This window comes from Temnothorax americanus, unplaced genomic scaffold (assembly GCF_048541705.1).
Source record: "Temnothorax americanus isolate GAGA-0224 unplaced genomic scaffold, ASM4854170v1 Scaffold41, whole genome shotgun sequence".
NCBI lineage: Eukaryota > Metazoa > Arthropoda > Insecta > Hymenoptera > Formicidae > Temnothorax > Temnothorax americanus.
In genome coordinates this window covers 1,212,290-1,233,253 of record NW_027509559.1, presented here as the reverse complement: position 1 = coordinate 1,233,253, position 20,964 = coordinate 1,212,290, and the positions used below count along the sequence as shown (strand labels likewise).

The following is a 20,964-nucleotide window of genomic DNA, read 5'->3' as shown; positions in this document are numbered from 1 at the left end:
AAAAGAAGTATAGTCACGCGGAAAGCAATTTATTTTGTAATCTAGAGCTAAAGTTCTAGAGCTAAAGAAATCTTTCGACTATTTTTTTTTAATTTATCAGTATCATCTATTGATAATTCATCATTAAAAGATATGACACTATCATATATCTAAGAGGAATTATATATCCCTCAATTAATTAAATGAATTAAATTATTGTCACTATATTATTCTTGGTATTTGGATAAAATATCTTTAAAAAATAAGATTTTTATTCTTGCTTACAAAAGATTAAAATTTCCAAACTATAAACGTGAGAAAATACATCCCTAGAACCTAGAATCCATGCGCGACGCTTTCTAATATCTACGAGATTTAAACAACGCAACCGGCATTTGCACGCTTATAGATAGATAACCTAATCCGATCTCCGACGACTCCGCCGCGCCGCGTATATCGCTCGGTTTCCCTGTCCGCTCGAAAACCAAGAGCGTCCTCTCGGCTTCTGTCGTCTGCGCGCATCCTTCGATGTGTGTACGAAGTTAGTGAGTTTGCGTAGTTAGCGTTACTTGTGCATTAATTGAGGATTACAACAGCAACGAGATATGAGGGGGGCGGAGGTACTGGGGCGGGCAGGTTGTATATAGCGGTAGGTAGAGTTGGCGGGGAAGTCGGAGGTTGGGAGGCTGAAGCGATGGGGAGGATGAGATCGAGAGGGGAGGACAGCGCTGCGTCGGAGGGTTGGATCCGGAGGAGTTGGTCGACAAGCTCAAGCGCAGGCTTCGGTCTCAGACTCTCAGGCACATGGTAACTTTCCTAATCACCGTACGAAGCCCCGAGGTAGTCATCCGCTCAGCCATCATACCGCCATCTAAGTACAGCAGACACGAAAGCTCGATTAGAGACGTCGAAATCGCATGCGGCATACGCGGATACCTTCTCCATTGGATACGTGTATACCTACGTCGATTCCGACTCGAAGTTCAAGCTCTTCGTGATCACTGGCGCGAGACAAAAGGAATCGGTCGCGAACAGTCAATACGTGTCCTCGATTCGATAGAACAAATCGTTCAAGAACAGTTCTCGCTATATAGTGAGAAAACGTATATTTTTATAATAGTACATTTTATATATATGTTGTACCGCGCTATCTATTAACGCTATCTCTATTGCTATTATTCTTTCTTAGTGTTTAGTTAGCTAGTTTCGATTTGCGTGGGTCAGTAGTGCTGGTCTCTTAGGACATTAAATAAGTAAATTGAGCAAACCAACTCTTGAGTCCTTTCGGTCTTAAACATTTAGACATATACATATATATATATGGCGTATTTGCATTTGTTATATTTTCTGGATAAATTTTATGAAAAACATTTACATTTGCATTTCTAAAGAAATAATATGTATTGTTCTATTTTTGACAGTTATTTAAAATCTTATTTAGAATATTAGCTTAATTTTGATATTTTTAGTTATTGAAATGTATACATTTTCCATATAACTTTTAAAAACAAAATGATATAACATTGCTTAAGTCAAGAATATTCGCACAATTCTTACGTATCATATGGATTTCAACGGACTATACATACCGGCTGTAGTCTGAATTATATGATCAGGCGTAGAATGTCTGTTCTTATAAAGCAGTTCTTTGTATTCATAACGCAGTTTTTTGATGTCGCGATACATTTGCGTATATATGAAAAATTAATCCGTAAAATCCTTTTTTATTTTAAATAATTCTAGTGCATAGTCAAAATTTTGAAGAAATAATAACAGTAGAAATATATTTCAAGTTTAATATTCGTCTTTATTAATATTAACATTAGATAATTATACACTTATAAAATTACTAATCGATCGTTTGTAGAAGAATAATAGTAAAATACGAGGTAAAATACGACATGACGGAGATAACAATGTTGAATCCCACTTAAGAAATAATGAACACTAATTAGATATTATAACAATTTAAATCCTCATTCTTATTCCTTAATGAGTTTCAATGAGAAAATTTTCTGATTATTTAGTACATTATTACTATTATTATAACTTATTAATCTGAGTGTAAAGCAAAGTTTGCTGTTTGCATCAAACGGCACGAGATGGCTCGTTCATAAAATAATGACTTCTTCCTTTGTGCTATTTCTCGACATCTTTTGCATTTCATCATTTCGAAGGAAAGAGACAAAGTACTCGTAATAACTAACTTTGAAAGTACGAAGATAATATTTGTATTGTTACGCGGGGCTGCGTGTATAACGTCAAAACGAAGACAAAAAGGACAATATGACTGATACTGAAAGAGGACGAATCGTTACTCCACGAGAAGTACGAGCTGCGTTCATACAACTATCCCGTGCTGGTTCTTAAAACCGTTAGAGATGCAAAAGCTTTGAATAGTTGCGTTAAAACTATACTAAAGTTGTGAATTTTCAAGATATTTTATATAATGAGTCACGGCCGCATTATATACGGGTAAGCTCAGCTTTAAACTTTTGGACATGCCTATATGAGTAAACGATATTACATAATCCGCTGTAAAAGCAAAAATTCTTTTATATTAATTATCGTCGTTTTAACGAGCTGAAACTCCATGTGAGCGTGAGGCAGGCTAAATGTTTAATACGTGCTAACTATTTCCGAACATGTATGTAGAATATCTTGGACTGCGGCTGTTAATTTTAATGGCAAATATTTAAAATAAATATGAAGAAATAATTTTTTCACTAAGGTATCTTGAATAGGAATATTAATTTCGAGCTCGTCAATATTCATATATACATATTTATTGAAATGCAATGGACTGGCTCATTGCTGAAAAAATCAATTGACGAAGGTTTAGGACGAGGGAGCGTAGTTTGATTTTAAAGCATGGATACCTCGGCGCCATTTTCAACCGGTCGACTCTTCGATAAAAGACTCCTACCGAATTTAGAAGAAAGTAAACGTTACTCTTATCTTGAGGAAATGTAATCTGTTCCTCCCTCTTATTGCATTTGGCGCAAAAAGGAATTTTTAAGTGCAACAAAGTGGAGGCAAAATGGAGACCAGTATTCTTACAATGTGCTCTTTTTTGCGTAGTGGATACAACAATAGAAAATGCAGATTGGTTTGCTTGGGCTAACATCTTTCCGAACATATATAGAAGACAAATGCGTATACATGCAAATTCTGCTCATATATTTTTTATATATTTGAAACTTATAAATTCTCAATCTTAGTGATTCTATAGAATTGGAAATTAAAATGTATCAAAAGACGTGATTGTTGATTATAGTGATTGAAATATTATTACTATCATTCTCTCTGATTTTTTTCGAATATATAAATTTTATAGCTAATATATTGGTCTTCGTTAAAGAGATAAGTTCCGTTGTAGCGACATACCGTGATTGTATTTGAACAAACTTTTAATCACCGTTTTGGGCGCCGTTTGGGAACGATTATCAGTCAACTCGCAGATGAACGAATATGCGATATCGTAAAACCGCACACAGCTCGTGCTAAAGCTTGTGCGTCCACTTTATTCATGAAGCGACAATCGGTGAAAACGGAGGTATGCCTGGCGACGCTATCGTCGAAAATCGTTCTATATAAACACGGACTTAACCGGCCCCCCGCGTCCCACCGCCGTACGCTCACCCCTTTCCCGATACAATGTAGCCGAAGCGAGATTGACCGGGGTGGAAAGGGGTGAGGCAGGGCGGTTGGGGCAGGGTTGAACCACCGTGCTCCAGCATATTCATGAGCGCTGAGTGCGCGGGAGTCTGAACCAATATATACCGCCTCTGTTCTGCTCGTATGTATGCAGGCACGTATGCCTGTATGTACACACGCGTGCATGCACGTGCGCGCGCGCGTGTGTATGCAGGTATGTAGGTATACGGAGAACGGCTAGTTTAGTGCCGTAAGTAAGGGCGAACCGTTTATTCAGCAGCTTTTGCGCGGTTACGCGACAAGTCCGAAGAGATCCGAAAGGACGACGTACCCTCTGGGCTTCCTTCCACGATCTAATCCGTAACACTTTGCAATTTTGCAAAGTCAAGCTTTCAGGCTCGTTTCGTGACGTAACACACGTCAGTGGAGTCGAAGTTTGGTAATGGCTTCACGTTAAGTTTTAAGGTGGTTGAAGATTATGTCTACTCTCTCGTTATATAATTTTTGCTTGTGCGTTTTGCACTTTGCTTATCTATTTTTATTATAATGTAATAACGAATACAATGTTTTAATTGTACTTGTATAATCATTTTTTTTTTAGATTATTTTATTCTGTTTAATTTGGAGCTAACGTATTTTTATTTGAAAAGAAACTAATTTTAATTCGAGAGAATAATTTTTGATGAGAATAAAAAATATATTAAAATGTTATAAAAATTAATATTTACAAGACTACAATCATAGACTGTATATTGATTCATAAATACGAGAAAAATTAAATAATTTGAAACATACGACATCGCATGTTTTTTCGTGAATTATAATATACATGCATCAGGTATTATATTATTAATGTGTATCGATGGCAACTTCTTTGCGGTATATATATAGGTATATTTTATGAACCATCGAGAAGCGGTACTGACGTCAACACAAAATCGATCTGACTCGTATGAGAATTGTACGAATAATGCATTACGATCGTTTGGAAAGCGACTCCGACAAAAAAAAGAGAACGGTATTGAGATAGAGGATGTTCCGATGGATCCGTATATCAAATCTGACATTTCGCGTTTTACGTGGAACGAGTACTCGCACGCGCGCGCGCACGTATCGGCCGCGGGGTATATAGGGCATTCCATCCGAGGCGGAATCGGTCCAATTACACATGTATCGGATATGTGATTACTCAAAAAATATTTATTGGTGCCTATTCTCCGTTCTCCATTCGTACATCGGTATCTAGATTACATTTTAAAGGCAATTTTCGCAACCCCGGTTCGGACTAATTCACTCTTGCCGACACATCGCGCATGAGTGGGAAAGAAGCGAGGGCCGAATTGATGGCAATATTAAACTTCCCGCACGAAGTATCAACGTTACTTTCCCGTCCTCGCCGTACAGAGACGCAGACACATATATACATACACACACGCATACATATGTATATACATATACACACGGTTGTCTCGATTTTCATGTATACATTCGAACATTCGCTGGAGGCACTTGTTTGCAGTGTCCGTCAGCGAGAGGGTGTAGGATGAAAGCCCATTCGGGGTAGCTCGATGCAGGAATACCTATTGAAATTCTTTAATTAACCCTCACGGCATCTCCTTTCCCGTATCCGCGCGCAGCTCGTTCAAAGGAGCAGAAGGACTGAGCAGCAGATTGATCGTGCTCAAACGATTTGTAAATTAATCGTTTGCAAGCAACGACGGTGTAAGGGGATATTTCCTGCTTGCGCAGGTATAATGCGAGTCAGCAAGCCCTCTGATATATATGTAATATATATATATATATATATATATATATATATATATATATATATATATATATATATCAGTATATTGTATAATTTGGCAAAAATATCCGTGCTCTCAAATTCAAGGAATGAATGATCTCTGATTATGAGAATTTCTAAAATTTGGCTGTCCACGTCGACGTGCTGCCGTCATTTGTAATTGCGTGGACGCGATGATTTAATAGTACGCTCGCTTGGGTTACTGGATTTCACGACGCAGTCAGATTTTATAGTTTGCACAGTGGGGCGATATTTCCGTCAATATTAAACGCCATTGCAGCTTCATTGGCATTAACTAATGTTTGACGACATTAATCTATTTTAGGTAACCGCAGACCGTAGCAATCATAAACCATTTTGCATACAAACCATTCGCATTAGCGGCTGTTTTGGAATCGTTTCGTAATTTATAACATATGACGAATGATAGGAGGATTTCACTTACACAAGGAGGCAAGCGCGCCTGCTTGATTTATGACTAACACCCTATTCCCGTAATTTATATCCATAAGCAGTGCTTTCCGAGATTACAACAGTAAAGTTTTTGTAATTATCATATCTAATATTAAAAGTACGATAGAAGTGATAGCAATTTTCATGCATGTTAGTTGGGAAAATAATATAGCTATTAATTTAGTCTTTGTAGCTCAAAATTTAAAAACCATAAGTACATAAGCCAGAGCTAAAAGAATGTAGTCGCCCCAGCTACAGCATTAAGAAAGTAAATAAAAAAGCTATAATACTAGAATACTTTCTCGGAGAGCGAGAAAGCGGAAGGAATCGGAACCCCGAATGCGAACCCCGAAGGAAGACAGATAGTTTTCTTTCGCGCATCTACCTTTGTCGTTTCCGTCAAAGGAGTTATCGATCTAAGTCGAACAAAGGAGCTACTTTAATTATCGGCTGTGTTTCGCGCGCTGGCGCATCTACCCGGCTGTTTGGTGTCCTTTGTAGGAACCTCGAGCGGATGGGTAAGACCGCGCATATAGAACGAGACGAGTGTACCCGAGGGGAGGGAGGGTTCACCCTAACGTCGGTTCGCAGACAGCCCGTAAAACAATATGGGCCAGCCGGCAGCTCCGCATGCGCGACTAATAAGTAAATACAAATTAGCATTCCGAGTCCTTCGGCGATATAAATCAAACGAATTAATTACAAAGTGGAGGCTAAAGAGAAGCGCATGGTATGCGCGCGCCATGGTGGCGACGAGCTGTCCCGAAGTAAAGAACGCAAACTCGCCATCCCCTGCTTTGCATATTGCTCAACGTAAATACTAATAAATCCCGGCCTATGACACTCACGGACGTCCGGCGAATTAAACGCGTGACAGACACGCGAATATAGATGCGTGTTCCATTGAGCGTCTCTTTTGTACACTGGAGTCGTTCTCCGAAAGAAGCGAATTACATTCGTACACGATGAAGAAGTTAAGGAGCCTTTGATCCCGACGGCAGTAGCGTTTTAATTTGTTCGCTTAAACGGATACCCGGACGTGCGTAACTGCATCTACACTGAATTTCTTTATTTGCGCGTCGCGACATGGCGCCGGGAAATTGACGCGATGTTACGATGGGGTATCAACAAGTGGAGCGTTGGTTCTTTCAGAGAAACGTAGAAAGGCGCCGCCTCATATCTATATGTCACAGTGATAAATTTACGAAAATTATTAGAAATACATAAACAATTTATTTTTACTATATGAACATTATTAGAGAAATCTATTTAAAATAATATATATTTTTAACAATACGCTTGTATCACGAAAGATATTTATATCATCCTGTTTGCTTTGATAGTATCCGTAACACTCATCCGTATCTGGATAATAGCTTTGCTTTCACGCGTCTATTAGGAAAATGCGCGTTATCCGCGACGGATGCATTATAACAAAGGGCGATCTATTGGATGACGGATTACGTGTGCGATAAAGGGCGCGAAACGCGCCGCCTCGTTGTGTAAAACGATTAATTCGCGCATTACCGGCCGGCCCCGCGGCGCGGCTGCTAAACGACATAAAGATCTTGCTATACGTGGATACGCAACGATTAATCCCATCGTCAAATAAACAGGGTACTGACGTTGCTCGTTCGCGACAAGCCGGCGTTATCTGTCACGTACACGCGTTGATAATGCCCGGCCGTGTATGAGTGCATTACGCGCAGGACGGTGCATAAACGGCTCTAGGAGAAACCGAGTGGAGGATAGGCTTTTCATTACTGTTTGGTATCGTGTTTCAGCCACCCTAACGAGTCGAATGAAGGGTTGTCGCGCCGCTCTGCGCGAGCTGGCTGAGGGACGACGAGGGTTGGGGTTAAACGGGGATGAACGAGAACTGAGACGGGGTTGTTTGCAGTTTCCCTCTAATTTTGTTGGAAACATCGTTACACCTAGATCGTATCATCTTGTTTATGGGCTTATACCTAGATGCCGTTCGACGCTGTCCCTCCGCTCGTCGACCGCCGTTTTATTATCGCGAAGTAAAACGACGAGCTCTCATCCGCGTACGCGCCACTCCAAACGAGAGCGCGTCTGGACCGGCAATGTGACTTTTATTTATGCTCTAGAAACGAACGATTCACGATTGAATCCCGTTGGATGATTGTATGCTTGAGCGCAGATACGAATAATAATTCGTGTGTGTGTGTGTGTGTGTGTGTGTGTGTGTGTGTGCGCGTCGATAAACATATACAAAATTATTAGTAAAATTTTAGACTTTACTATATGAGCAATTGCCAGTACACTTGCTAGCAAGTGTATGCAACAATTAGTTATTTAATTTTCTTCGAATGTTACGCAATTGGTAGTCGATATACAATACGATTACGACTGTATATAACGTTGTGAGAACTAAAGACTGTACGCATGCTGCGCCGTCACAGTAACGTTTGAAAAGCAATAAGAACAACCGATTAAAACAGCGTTCACGCAAGTTTCTCGGCAGAATAGCTAGATATCTATCTTTGAAATGAAACTCGTCAACCCCGTGCAGTATTTCACTGGGGAGGGAAGGCATGTGTGTGCAGCGGCGTTTCGATTGTTACGCATGGCGTAACTAATTACCGGCTAATTGTAGACAATGACATTTTCCCTTGTACTTTATTTCGCGTTCGCTGTTATCGTAAATGCTCGCAAATTAACGCTAACCTACGTATCGGAACCCAATTTCGCTCAATTAAGCAATTAACGGCCTTCGAGCATCAAATAACGCTCGTTTTCCCGACTGACGCGCAGAGTTCTCCTCCATTATTTGCGTCCATTTTGTTATCGATAGTTACAGTAACAGTTGACATGCACCATGACTATCTATGTAGCACTCCATGGAACAAAATAAATTTAACAAGACAAAAATAAAACTGGTTGTTTCGTCTGTGCAAGTTACAGCAAATATTAAATGTTGAAATTTTTGCTATCTACTCATTGTTTAAAATTTTTTTGCAAACTTTGCATTTGGAATAAAATGCATATCTCTCAAACCACCAAATTTCGCTCGTCTTATACCTACTCGTATTTCTTTCACGCATCCATCGGGAACCGTACGCGTACGCGCGTCGCACATATATGATCCGCGTATTCGTTCCGTGCGTTTCAGCGCCATCTACCGCTATCGCCATGCAATAAAAGTGGAAACAACGATGAGATATGATATATGTTTATTATTATATGTTGATTATTACCAAAGCTTCTTGTGCAATAGATGCAGTGTATTTTTGCTTCCTCATAGAGAAAGCTTTGTTTTCGTAAAACAAAATTTTTTTTTGTTTTTCTGAATGTGTTTAGAATGTTCTAAAACGTCGAAAAATTGCAGTTTTAAAAAATGTCTGTCTGTCTGTATGTGTGTGTGTGTGTGTGTGTGTATGTATGTATGTATGTATGTGCCAAATTTACCGAAATTTCTATAACTCCAGAACTAATCAACCAAATCTTAACGAATTATATATGAAACAGGGGTAGAAAAAACTGAAGAATATAATAGAATTAATAAAAATTGCTAATAATCAAGGGGTTCTTTTTTAATAAAATTTTGAATTTGCAGAAATGTTTGTTTATGCTTTAATTTCCGCAAAATTGGAGATATCGATCTATTTCTAATTTTATTATATTTTTCAGTCTTTTCTACCCCTATTTCATATATAATTCGTTAAGATTTGGTTGATTAGTTCTAGAGTTATAGAAATTTCGGTAAATTTGCTCTAACTTCCGCAAATATTGAGATATCGGGCTTCTTTATAGTTTTTAAGTGTGCAAGTAGAATCCTTTGCTCACAAAGCTTCCTCTATGAGGAAGCCAAAAAAATAAATACTATTATACATTAAATAAAATAAGCTTCCTGCAATAATGAGGAAGCAATGTGCAAGTTTGTAATTTGCACCCTTTTTTACATTTTACTGTTAATAATTTCGGTAAGTAAAAATTGCTATACGCGCATAATCTATGATTGTTACTATATAATTGGAGGTTGACTGCACAGCGGTATTTATGTCACTTTAATTACTGGAACTCCTATTTTTTATATCAGAAAACAATAAATAATAACTACTGCTAATTAAATATTGCTTTAAAAAATGTCAGTAATAAAAAGTGAAAAATGACGCAGCAACTACGATGACCCATTTTTAATAATAATACGTCTAGTTTATTAGGAAAATATTCCACCCTGAGTTCACTATTCTCTCACCCGAGCGCTTTCGTAGCTCGTGCTATCCCCTCCAACCAAACGCACAGAGCGAATAAACATAACTGACGACTGACGACGCGTTCATCGCCCGCATACGCGCGTCTACGCACGTATCACGGGCGTCGTGATTCGCTTCGTGTCGACGGCGGATGGCACGTGGGAAGCGCGGCGTACGTAGCGCACGTGCGGAAAAATAAATCTTATTGTTTCTGGAATCGAGTTTACCTGGGCGGTCCACCTGTCACGCTCGTCAGGCAAAGCGACAAAAAGTTTAACGACGTTATCGCGTTATCCAAACATGGCCAGACCCGCGTGAGCGCGTCGCAACGCGCGGCGCGCGTATGTGTACGTCGGGTACACACTGCACGTGATGCACTCGTTGTCGTCGATGCACGCGCGACTGTCACGCGTTGGCGAACGCGTAAGTCTACGCGTACTGTCTACGGTGGAAAAAAAAATATAAAATGACGAAAGATAAAGCGCGGACACGGGGAATGGGGACGGCAGAGCGCGCTGCATAAAAGTGAAATGCGCGGAATTTTTGCGATCCCCGTGACGAAATTGCATCCGCCCGCGCGCGCTAGGTGACGCGCATCGCCGCCCTGCAGCTGCTCGCTTTGTGCATGCGTGCACCCCGAAATGCGCGTCGGGATCGATTCGAATGGAATTTCACGCAGTCAAGAACCCCGCTGCTCTCCCCCGCTGCTTCTTTTGGCGTTTTTTTTCCTCTGACCTGGCCTTTTTCATTGTCACTCTGGGGAACCGTGGGCAAGTTCGCATTTACCTTCGAAAGTCCTGCGTCATTCTGATATGATCAAAGGCCAACCGGCGGAATCATTGTCTACTCGTTCTGTTGAAATCTCAGTTTTTTTCCTTACATTCCAATTTTCCGCGAAAATTAGAAATTAAAACATGTTAACTTCTATTTGATGTGTGAATGTGTTTTCTAAAAACTTAATAGTCTAGATACGTAGACAAATTATTGCGTATGTTTAATTCCATCAAATATTTATGAAACAAGTATTATCCAAGTTTACATTATCTAGATGATATATTGGCAATTGGAATATGTATAAAAGAAATAATACATACGCGCATTCACATAACGTACGTCCATTTTATTGATAGAACGAATTTTCTTCGTTTGCCACGTAAAACCAATGCGAATGCTAAAACGATAAGGTACTTGGAGATATAAATTTTATCGAGTGCTATGTGTCGCTACATGCGTTTTAAACGTCATTACCGTACCGGCATTTCCGGAACACACACGTTCTACAGAACATACATTGCATTTTGCACAACTTCTATAAACCTATTACAGTTGAACGAAGTAAACAGAACCGTATAATGTGTTTCGTGCTTCGCGCAAAGTTTTTCTTCTTATCTTCACAGAGTCAGGGAATAAGAATTCAGAGATTCATAGCAATACTATTCATTTGCCCTCGTCTGCATTCCCTCATATACATATGCTATATCTATATGCGACAGATTTAATCATCTTACTAGTAACAAATTATTGTGACTTCCGCGCTCATTTGATATTCTGAATTTTTCTTTACTTTTTTCTAGATTTTTATTATTATTATTTTATTATTAATCAAAGCTCTCAGTATCCGTTGCCATATTGTTGTGATATAAATGGCGTGGGAAAGCGAATAAAAATGTCCCTTAAAAACCTGTTAAGCACGCACACCAACTTCACAAAATATCTTGTATATATGCAAACGTATTACTGCAAACGCGATTATATGGCATGGGTCACGTTGTATACACACATTGTATTAAACATGACGCAGTATATGACATTACTTTGAAGTCTATCGTATATATGATCCCACATTATGCTATTGTAATGCGAATTTTTTAACGTTTTATTCGTCGCGCTGCACAAGATTTGGAAAAGGGCTTGAGATTTGAATGACCTACATCTCTGTACCAGTCCACTTCGAGGAAAATCGAGAAATGACGATATATTATCGCATGTCAATATGTTTTAATGTCAGTCCGCGGTCTCACCTTACTCTTGCAGAAATATCGCATTTTAATGGAGGCGATAGAGTATGATAGAGTCCAGCGTATATCTCCGGTGGAGATTACATTCGGCGACATTCAACTTGATACAGCCGGAGCTACGCATTGACGATATCGCCATGATTTGTGCTACGTAATGTATTGTTACGACACGCCGCGCCGGTATGTCGTGGAACGTGTATCTACGTTACACGTTATAGCTCTGGGAATAATCCGGAATTAGAGAATGCCGAGATTAACTCGCTGCGGGGCATCCATGCTGAGCGAAGAGTTACATTGTAAAGTACTATTACAAAGCAGCGTTTCCTAAATAGGCAATTATGGCAAATGCGTTAAAACTTCTATCGTTATCGTGCTTATTCGAGACGATACCAAAGACGAGTAATTTCACGCTGCCCCGATGGAAAACTAACGTGTTTGCGGAAAGTGTTTTTCATGCTAAAAACTGTGTTGTATATTCATTGTCTATCGTCCGATGTGATAGTTTAAGAAACGTTTAACGTAGAGTTTTTTTTATGACATTAAAATGCTTATATTAATTAGCGAAAAAAAGGAGCCTATCCAGAAATATATAATAAAACGTACAAGGACCGATTCAATCAATTTATTATGCTCGGTATCCTTTCTGTTATGGACGCAAAGAGAGTACGGATTTTGTCGCGATACCAGAAATGGAATTTGGATTAAAAAGGGCATTACCCATCTATCCGACTGAAGAGTCACTGAAAAGAGAACGTTTTCAATGCAGTAAAACCCGATTTAAAGCTGTCAGTTCAGTGTATACGTCGTCTGTATGCATGGAGGGATTAGTAATGAAGGGCCGTGTTACGTTACAGTCGCATTGGGCAGGTACGAAATACGCCGATAATAATTCTAAGAATGACAAGGATATATGATACATTCAGCTTTTTCCGCGTATGTGGTGTATGCATGTGTATATACATATGTGTGTATGTATATTAAATCATAATATTGTCACACTAAATGTAAAAGATTGTTTAATGAGTTGAGAATGATTGTAGCATAACTTTATTTTTAAAATTAATATGTTTTAAATATACATTGACTTCTGTTTTTTCAAATACTTGTATCATAGCGAAGAAAGAGGGTAACTTTAGAAGTTTCAAAATATAAAAAGTAAGAGATTGCTACACATGCTACACATGCTACAACATAGGTACATGTGATTTTGGTTTTCTTCTTTCTTTACATATTCTCGGATTTTTATGATTAATTTAGAGTTGAGAACAGCGTTATATTAATTAATATCGATTTTATCATTTTTATTGATAATTTTGCTATTGAAAATGGATCGAGTGTATTTTAAAGTTTTTCAATATCTCTCCACTCGCTTATAACACATGTGTGTGTGTGTGAGAGAGAGAGCTCTCTTCTTATTCAATATATTAAATAAAGTGTCAGATAAACCTGTTCAATTCATCACTTCGCTCGGTTATATTATACGATCCAATTAGCAAGGATCTAAGGACAAAGGACGCATAATTCTTGTTAGCTCCTTCACATTTCATTGCTCGTTATGTGAGCTAATTAAGTACGAGTCCTTAGACAGATGGCTATGTATAAGATATAGCCAACCATCCATGTTTCTCATAACTCTTGCTACATAATATTAATTAATGCCAATCAAATATTATTACGTTTTGTTGCATGATGTTAGTATGCAATAATCCTCACTGATTCTTTATACCTGTTTCTCTATACTGATTATCTATATGATATAATCCCCTATCTCTCTATCAATGCTAAGTGCATTAGATTATTTTATATAAACGCGGTTCCGGGTTTTTATACATTACTTAAACTATAATGCGGTTCTCTCTAATTTCTCGAGAAATAAGTACCAACTTCAGAGAACGAATTTCCTCGGAAAGTCTAAAGTGCTCAGCCTATAGCGGCAATTTTGCAGAATTTTCCCGAGATAATGGCTCATCTATAACTGTTCGAGGGGGTATTATACGAAAGTCGAAGTGGGTGGTGGCGGGGCGCGAGTATAAAGAGGGCTCCCGTACCGTAGAGGAGAAACTCGACACTTCACGCTGTGAGGTCTTAACGTCTAGATGATCGAGAGCCATGTAAAGTAAATGTATAAAGTATATCTCGGGCGCGCCAAAATGGGTGCCCCGGCAGCACCGTGACGTCGAGGGATCCTTCAAAACTCGCCCGAACTCGACGTTTTCATCGTCACATTCCCGCGCTGCGAAACACGCGTTTCGAGGGTCCTTGGCGAAAGTATCGACTTCCGATCACAGCCGCCAACGTCGTTTAGCACGCTGGCTTTCCATAGCGATTGAAATTATGGCTCGACGGTGCAAACACGAAAAGCGGCGCCATACATTTCGTTCTAATATACCTTGGTTCCGGCATGCGTTCGTCGCGGTGCGTGATACGGCTTGCGTTTGTATCAATTAGCGCGTCGCCACCACGGTGGCTCGCGACGGGGAGTAAAAATGCACCGGATGCGGCGATGATAAAGGATGGGAGATGGGATACGGTTCGTGCCGGTGACGCAGCTCGAGATGGGAGAAACAGTTTTTGTCGGAAATTCGATTTTTTCGTCTTCTCTCTCTCTCTCTCTCTCTCTCTCTCTCTCTCTCTCTCTCTCTCTCTCTCTCTCTCTCTCTCTCTCTCTCTCTCTTCTTTCTCTCTCTCTCTCTCTCTCTCTCTCTCTCTTCTTTGTTTATGTCCGCGTTTTTCTATATATTCACGATTCTCGGGACTGAAAGTTGTGATGTATACTTGCTTTGCTCTTTCCGTGGATTGAGATATACGATAATAATTCTATTCGTTTACTTTCCGTCTCCCCAAAGTTTAGCCTAAAACTCAGTGTTAAGAATAGAAATTGAGATGACAACGCTCTCCCTTTCCATTTTCTCTCGCTCGTCTCGCGGCCGTTTTTTCTCATGTTTCCATCTGCTTTGCCTTTTTCTATCTGTATCTGTGTCCACACGCGTATACGTTTGTATCTGCTGTACGCGCGGACGTATGTAGGTATGTGCAATGGCATGGGCCGGAGGGCTCCCGTGGGTGCGATTGTCGCAGCACAAATTACCATGCCCGACCGTCGGCGGGGTCAAACCTTCTAACCGTGGCGTAGTCATACAGGGCCCGGTCGCCGCCAGGGCACCGCCGTTACCAAAGGGTCGTTCACGCGTACCAATTTCTCCCGACAGTCGGCTGCTCTTTCCTTTTTTATTTTTTCTGTCCGCCCGCCTTGTTCGTCCCATCGACGAAACGTTCGTGGCGGGCGTGCTTTTACTGTGTTGTGGAAATACTGGCGATGGCGCGTATTTCAGCGACTGTAACTAATGGTATCACCGAGAATATTTAAAGAGGCCCCTGATAGTGATTAAGAGAACCTTATGTGGAGCTTCACATTTTGATATAACAATAACGTTGAGTCATGAACAATTGAAATATTATGTCACACTTACTATTTGTAGGTGTTTTTATTTTATATCTTGATTTGTAACCGATAACATGCGAGATAAGTAAGAATAATTTCTTAAAGATATAATAGACGTATTTAAGCGTCGATAAATAAAATTGTACTTTTTATTTTTTTCATTAGCGATTCTGTCGCCTGACGAATATTCTGCATTTTAAGTTATTTAATTGTGGTTTATGTATCTTTCTTACTTATGATAGGTGTGATAAATTTAATGATAATTGATACATCTAACAGCAAGTTGAATGGGCGCTCATTATTACACATTTGTCTCATTTTAACGTGTGGATGAATGTAGTTGCTGCATAATCATTCGCGATCCTCGATTTTAGTCGTCAGCCTTTTATATGGTGACACATTTCCACGAGCACTATCGAAATGTTTGTACTCGAGTTGCGCGCATTTTGAACTGCAATACGCACACACACGCATCCGTATACGGCATTAGCACGCAGCGTAAAACGTAGAAAAACCCTCCCGTGAACAGTAATTTACGAATTTGTCGAGTTCGAATTTGCTACGCTCTACTATAGAGTCAAGTGTTTTGCGAGGAAATTTACCGGTGGCGCACGAGTTCGATCTGGTGTATAATGATCGCCGATGGTCATTGGACCTGCGAGTGAATTTTCCAAGCTATAAATTTGCCGAATTGTAAAATAATTGTTTTATTGTTCTATAAACGTGAACCAATGACCCCATTCTAGGAAGGATAGTTATTTATCTGAAGGATAACTATATAAAATTCTTTTTATTATATTACGATATATCTATATTATATGTATTATCTCTCATGATCTATTTTTTATTTGTGGAATGTTATTTGTATACGAAAATATTTTCCTGTGTTATTAACACGTATTTCTCGTACATACTCATTACCGAATATTACGCGAGTTGTCTTCGAAAGGAATAATCTGTAATAAATTATATACATATACGGTTCACGTACAACCATATGCGTGGCAGTTAAAAGAAGATGCGCGTATGCATTACACACCTGTAAACCGGGTACAGTCTACCCTTCATTACCGAAGTTCTCATTGCGTGGCGCAAACGTAGAATTTTCCTGCAAAATTCATGTTGCTAAGTACGTAACCGCGCGCAGGGGTGCGAGCCCCAGCAAGATAAAATTGCTCCCGCGGGGCTGGCGGACGAGGCAAAAATTTGAGACTATTCTGGGAATGCAATCTCAAAATGTGGAGCTAAAAATGCGCCCTCGCAATTTCACACATATTACCGCAAGAATGCCACTGCCGTGGGGTGTAGGGCGACGGGGTTGTCGGCGGTCAGGGGAGAGAACACAGAACACATGCGTTTTTACATTCCCCCGTTGCTGCTAAGCGTAATGCAGCTCGTAAAAAGTCGCGATCTTTTCTTCTTAATACCGTGGTTTTACGTATTTTTTCATTCGCGCGTTATGGCGACGGGATGGTGTCAGGTGCGCGAGTCGATGGGCATCACCGATCTTCGAATTTCAGATTAAAATTCTTGGTCCAGGTACTGCGCATAAAGAGAGGAGCGCGTTTCATTGTTGCATAAATCGATATTCGGTTTTATACATAATAGAATACAGCATAAAAATAGAAGTGGATACTATCGCTTGTGTTATTGTATGCACAACCGTTTTACAGTAACGTTTTAATGCACTTTCGCGGCCGCGTGATCTAAACTAGTCGTGCAATTGCGAGTCTTGAAAAATTTCTTAGAGTATCATATAACCTTTTGATTTTATCGACTGATTTAAATGTCTTACTTGTACCTTAAAATTTTAACATCTTAATTTAGACAATGATAATAATCCGTGGGATCCCGTACATCGTGTAAAAAGAGGACATTTATTTATTGTACATCCAGTGTTTGTGCGCAGAAGATTATCGAAGAAAAATAACAATGTAAAAGGGAGGCATACAAAGAATTTTAAGTTTAATCACAAGTTAGGCACCGCCTTCTCGAAGTTTTCTATTAAGGAATGCTCGCTGTAACGACTTGGAAAGTTTGGGTTCCGAACGCAGTTACGTCTTCAGATATTTTTATTTCCGCCGGAAGGAACCATGTCTCATCAACTACTGTCTAACAACGAAGACGGGAGAAACATCCCGAATGAACATCCCTGGTATGGCAACATGGCCATGCTGAAAAGAGTTTGCTACTGTTTAATGACTATCTCTAGATTCATATCTTTATCACAAATTAAAATATGAGTAATAACTATACTGTTACGAAATTAATAGGATTTAATCACATAGGTAATGTGCCGGAATTTAAGATAATTGTGATCCAGACTTATGTAAAAATATCAAAATAAAACTATAAAGATAGAAACTATAAACTATAAAAACACTATAAAGAATTGTGTAAAGAAAATTTCTATATAATTCTATAAAAATGCGTTTGGTGTCAGATTTACCAATATTATAGTTTTTAATTGTTTTATAAAATTTTTTAACCTTTATTTGTTTAAAATTTTTATTATAACATTTATACTTATATAAATTCATAATCCTTTAATACATTTGAAAAAACTCCGTTTCTTCTTCTCTCTCTTTCTCTCAAATAGAAACTATCGCGCAATTAATGTTTTATTTAATATAAAATGGATGAAGGGGTAAATAATTGCTATTGCACTTTGCATTTTTATGATAGTTTAACGATTTACGTGATTTACGATATTTTTTTTATCTATTGTATCGGAATTGTTAAATTCTAATATAGATACGATGAATACGATAAAACCTGTTAGTGTGGGTGTGCGTATGCGTGTATACCAAAATCGCCGACAGGCAACAATAACGCAATTTCCGTAGATCCACGGAAACGTTTTCGTTGAAATGTTTGAATAGATCACAGCGTTGGCATTTACGCAGAACAATGATAGAACGAAGTACACAATATTGTTGAAAATCTAAATTAATTGTGCTTTTTGCTGTTTAGTACCGATATTGTTTATTCGGAATCTGCTTCTATAGCTAACGTACGTATGTTATTTTTATAATCAATCGTGTATAAACTGCTGTGTAATCAATTATTATATAACAACATATGGGAACGTACCTCTGTTATGAGAGTACCTATTCTTTCCATGAACAAACATGTAATAAATCATCGAATAATTTTATGATGGATATTACATCATAATCAGTATAATTCGTTAAAAAGATTTAACTATATTTAATACGTGCACTCACTTTATCAGTCGTTTGAGAACATTTGTATATTTTATAAATTTACGGAAATACAAATCTTACGTAAGATAAGACATCATCTTCCAATAATATTGTTCGGATATTGAAGGCAAAATTCATTATTTCGTTATATAATTATTTCTATATCTTATGACGTTATATGTATAAGCATTTTAGTTGCAACGATTGATTATCGAGATATTGGAGAAACTTCGAAAATGTAATATCAGGAAATTGTTTACGTTTCCCGGAAAGACAAGCAGTGTTTCGAGTAGTATCCGAGAGCTGCCAGATCAATTTCGTCCGATGTTACGCAAATTGTCCTGATCCTGGCGACGTCTTCATATTAATCATAGAAGCCACCCTCCTTTACGGGGTGAACAGCCGTTCCTCCAACCTCGAAATTTGCTTTCTCTCCCTCGGATTCTTGATCTGCTCTCCTGCCTCGGGTTTCGTCCTTCTCCTCTTCCAGTCCATATATTCTCCTTCATCTAGCGAGCCGCATGATATGTTTAACGTTGAATGTAATTTGAAAGATAACCCGTCTGAAGCTTGCTTGCCCTTTTGGCATCTAGAAATTATGATCTTGGGAAACTTTCGAATTGGAAGCGTCGTTGCGGTCTATGGATTGCACTAAATACAACGCGCCGATATATTATTTACATCGAAGATAGCCAAACTTGCGAAGTTTACGGGTATCATCCTCGATGTTATTCGCAACGGCTCTGTTTTATTTCGACTGTGCAATAAAAACAAGTTTTATAAAAGTTTGTGATACGTTTAAATTCTGCATTGTGAATCTTCAGACAATAACAAATCGGTACGATTATTTTTCATTTTTGATCAATGTCATTGTCATGATTTTTGTAAATCGGTGCTTTGTATTTTTGAGATGGAGTACTCGGATCGATGTGCATCCTTAAGATATGATTGCTTTTACTGTGCAGTCAATCGAGATCGTCCCAATTCACTGTATAATCGTAAAAGACATTTTACGAATATACATATACATATGCGCTGCGGCATGCAACTCGCTTTATTTGGCTTCTATTGTAAACGCTCCTCTTTCTTTCTTTATAATAATGCATAAAAGCTACAACCTGTTCAGCTTGTATTTTCCATTATATCTGTTGCGTAAAATTGTATTCAGCAATAATTCATAGCAATGTGAATAACCTATTTTTTGCGATATTCAAGTAACTCCATATTGTTACGTTTTAATTGTAAATAATACATCTACGGATCGAAGTGCAAATCGGCTATAATAAATTAAATTTTCTGGTTAAATTATCGGATGGGGCGATGGAAATATATTTTTAGGTAGTATGGTTATAAAGTATAATTGAGTAACAATAACTGTAATACAGGCTCATATGTATATAGAGGCAATATAAAAATTCCTTTTATAGTTCATATATATATATATATATATTTCTATTGATATCTTTGAATTTTTCAAAGTTGATTGATTCAGTTATTGGTGGTTTTGACTTAACTTTTAAATCGTGCGCACACGTTCGAAGTGTCTCAAAGCGAACACTAATATTTTATCAAGTTTGAAGCTTGTTGCTGAGGGCAATATCTACGCAATATCGGTGCCAGCCTCGAGGTACGGGGTTCTGCCACGCTAGAACGGCCGTATAATCCCCGATGCGGTATACAGTGGCTGCGTTTACAGTCAAGTGCGTCCGCTTACTCACGATCGTATCTGTGCTCTAACTTTAGGCGTTACGTTCGCGCAAACCCCTATCACGTCTGTGCTACCCCGGACATCCAATAGTCGGGAGTTCCTAATACGGACCGACCTAACATGGCGACACTTCCGTGAGATTCTCGTGGCGATAAGAATTCGATCATTTTCGCGCATTTTTGCAAATAATATCGTCTCCTATGAAGATTTTTCAGTCAAATCCGTAGCGAAAAGAGATTTATTTAAAAACACGAGTTACACGATAAAGTTGCGATTTATATCAGAATAAACGGAACAATCAATTAAGTCAATTATTAAATATTGCGACTTTTTTAATTACAGAAATCGGTAGCGGTCAGCGGAAAGCGGAACAACGTGGCAACGGAATTTTACACCAATAATAATCTTCGAGGAAGGAAACGAGAAACGATGCATGGACCGCGTCTCTTTCGGTGAGTCTTTTTCTTTACGATATCA

At 38.7% G+C, this 20,964-nt stretch overlaps 2 protein-coding genes across 10 annotated transcripts in view; one reads left to right on the top strand and one right to left on the bottom strand.

Annotated features, from left to right (window-relative positions):
• Positions 1-20,964, top strand: part of LOC143902901 (uncharacterized) — a 230,816-nt gene that overhangs the window by 3,697 nt on the left and 206,155 nt on the right. The window contains exon 2 of the mRNA XM_077416133.1: positions 20,830-20,939. Coding sequence (XP_077272259.1) covers positions 20,917-20,939 — 23 coding nt within the window. The 5' untranslated portion in view covers positions 20,830-20,916. The remainder of the gene's footprint in view (positions 1-20,829; positions 20,940-20,964) is intronic.
• Ten-a (Teneurin-a transmembrane protein) overlaps positions 1-20,964 on the bottom strand; it is a 450,404-nt gene that overhangs the window by 223,307 nt on the left and 206,133 nt on the right. The gene's annotated exons all lie outside the window — the stretch shown is intronic.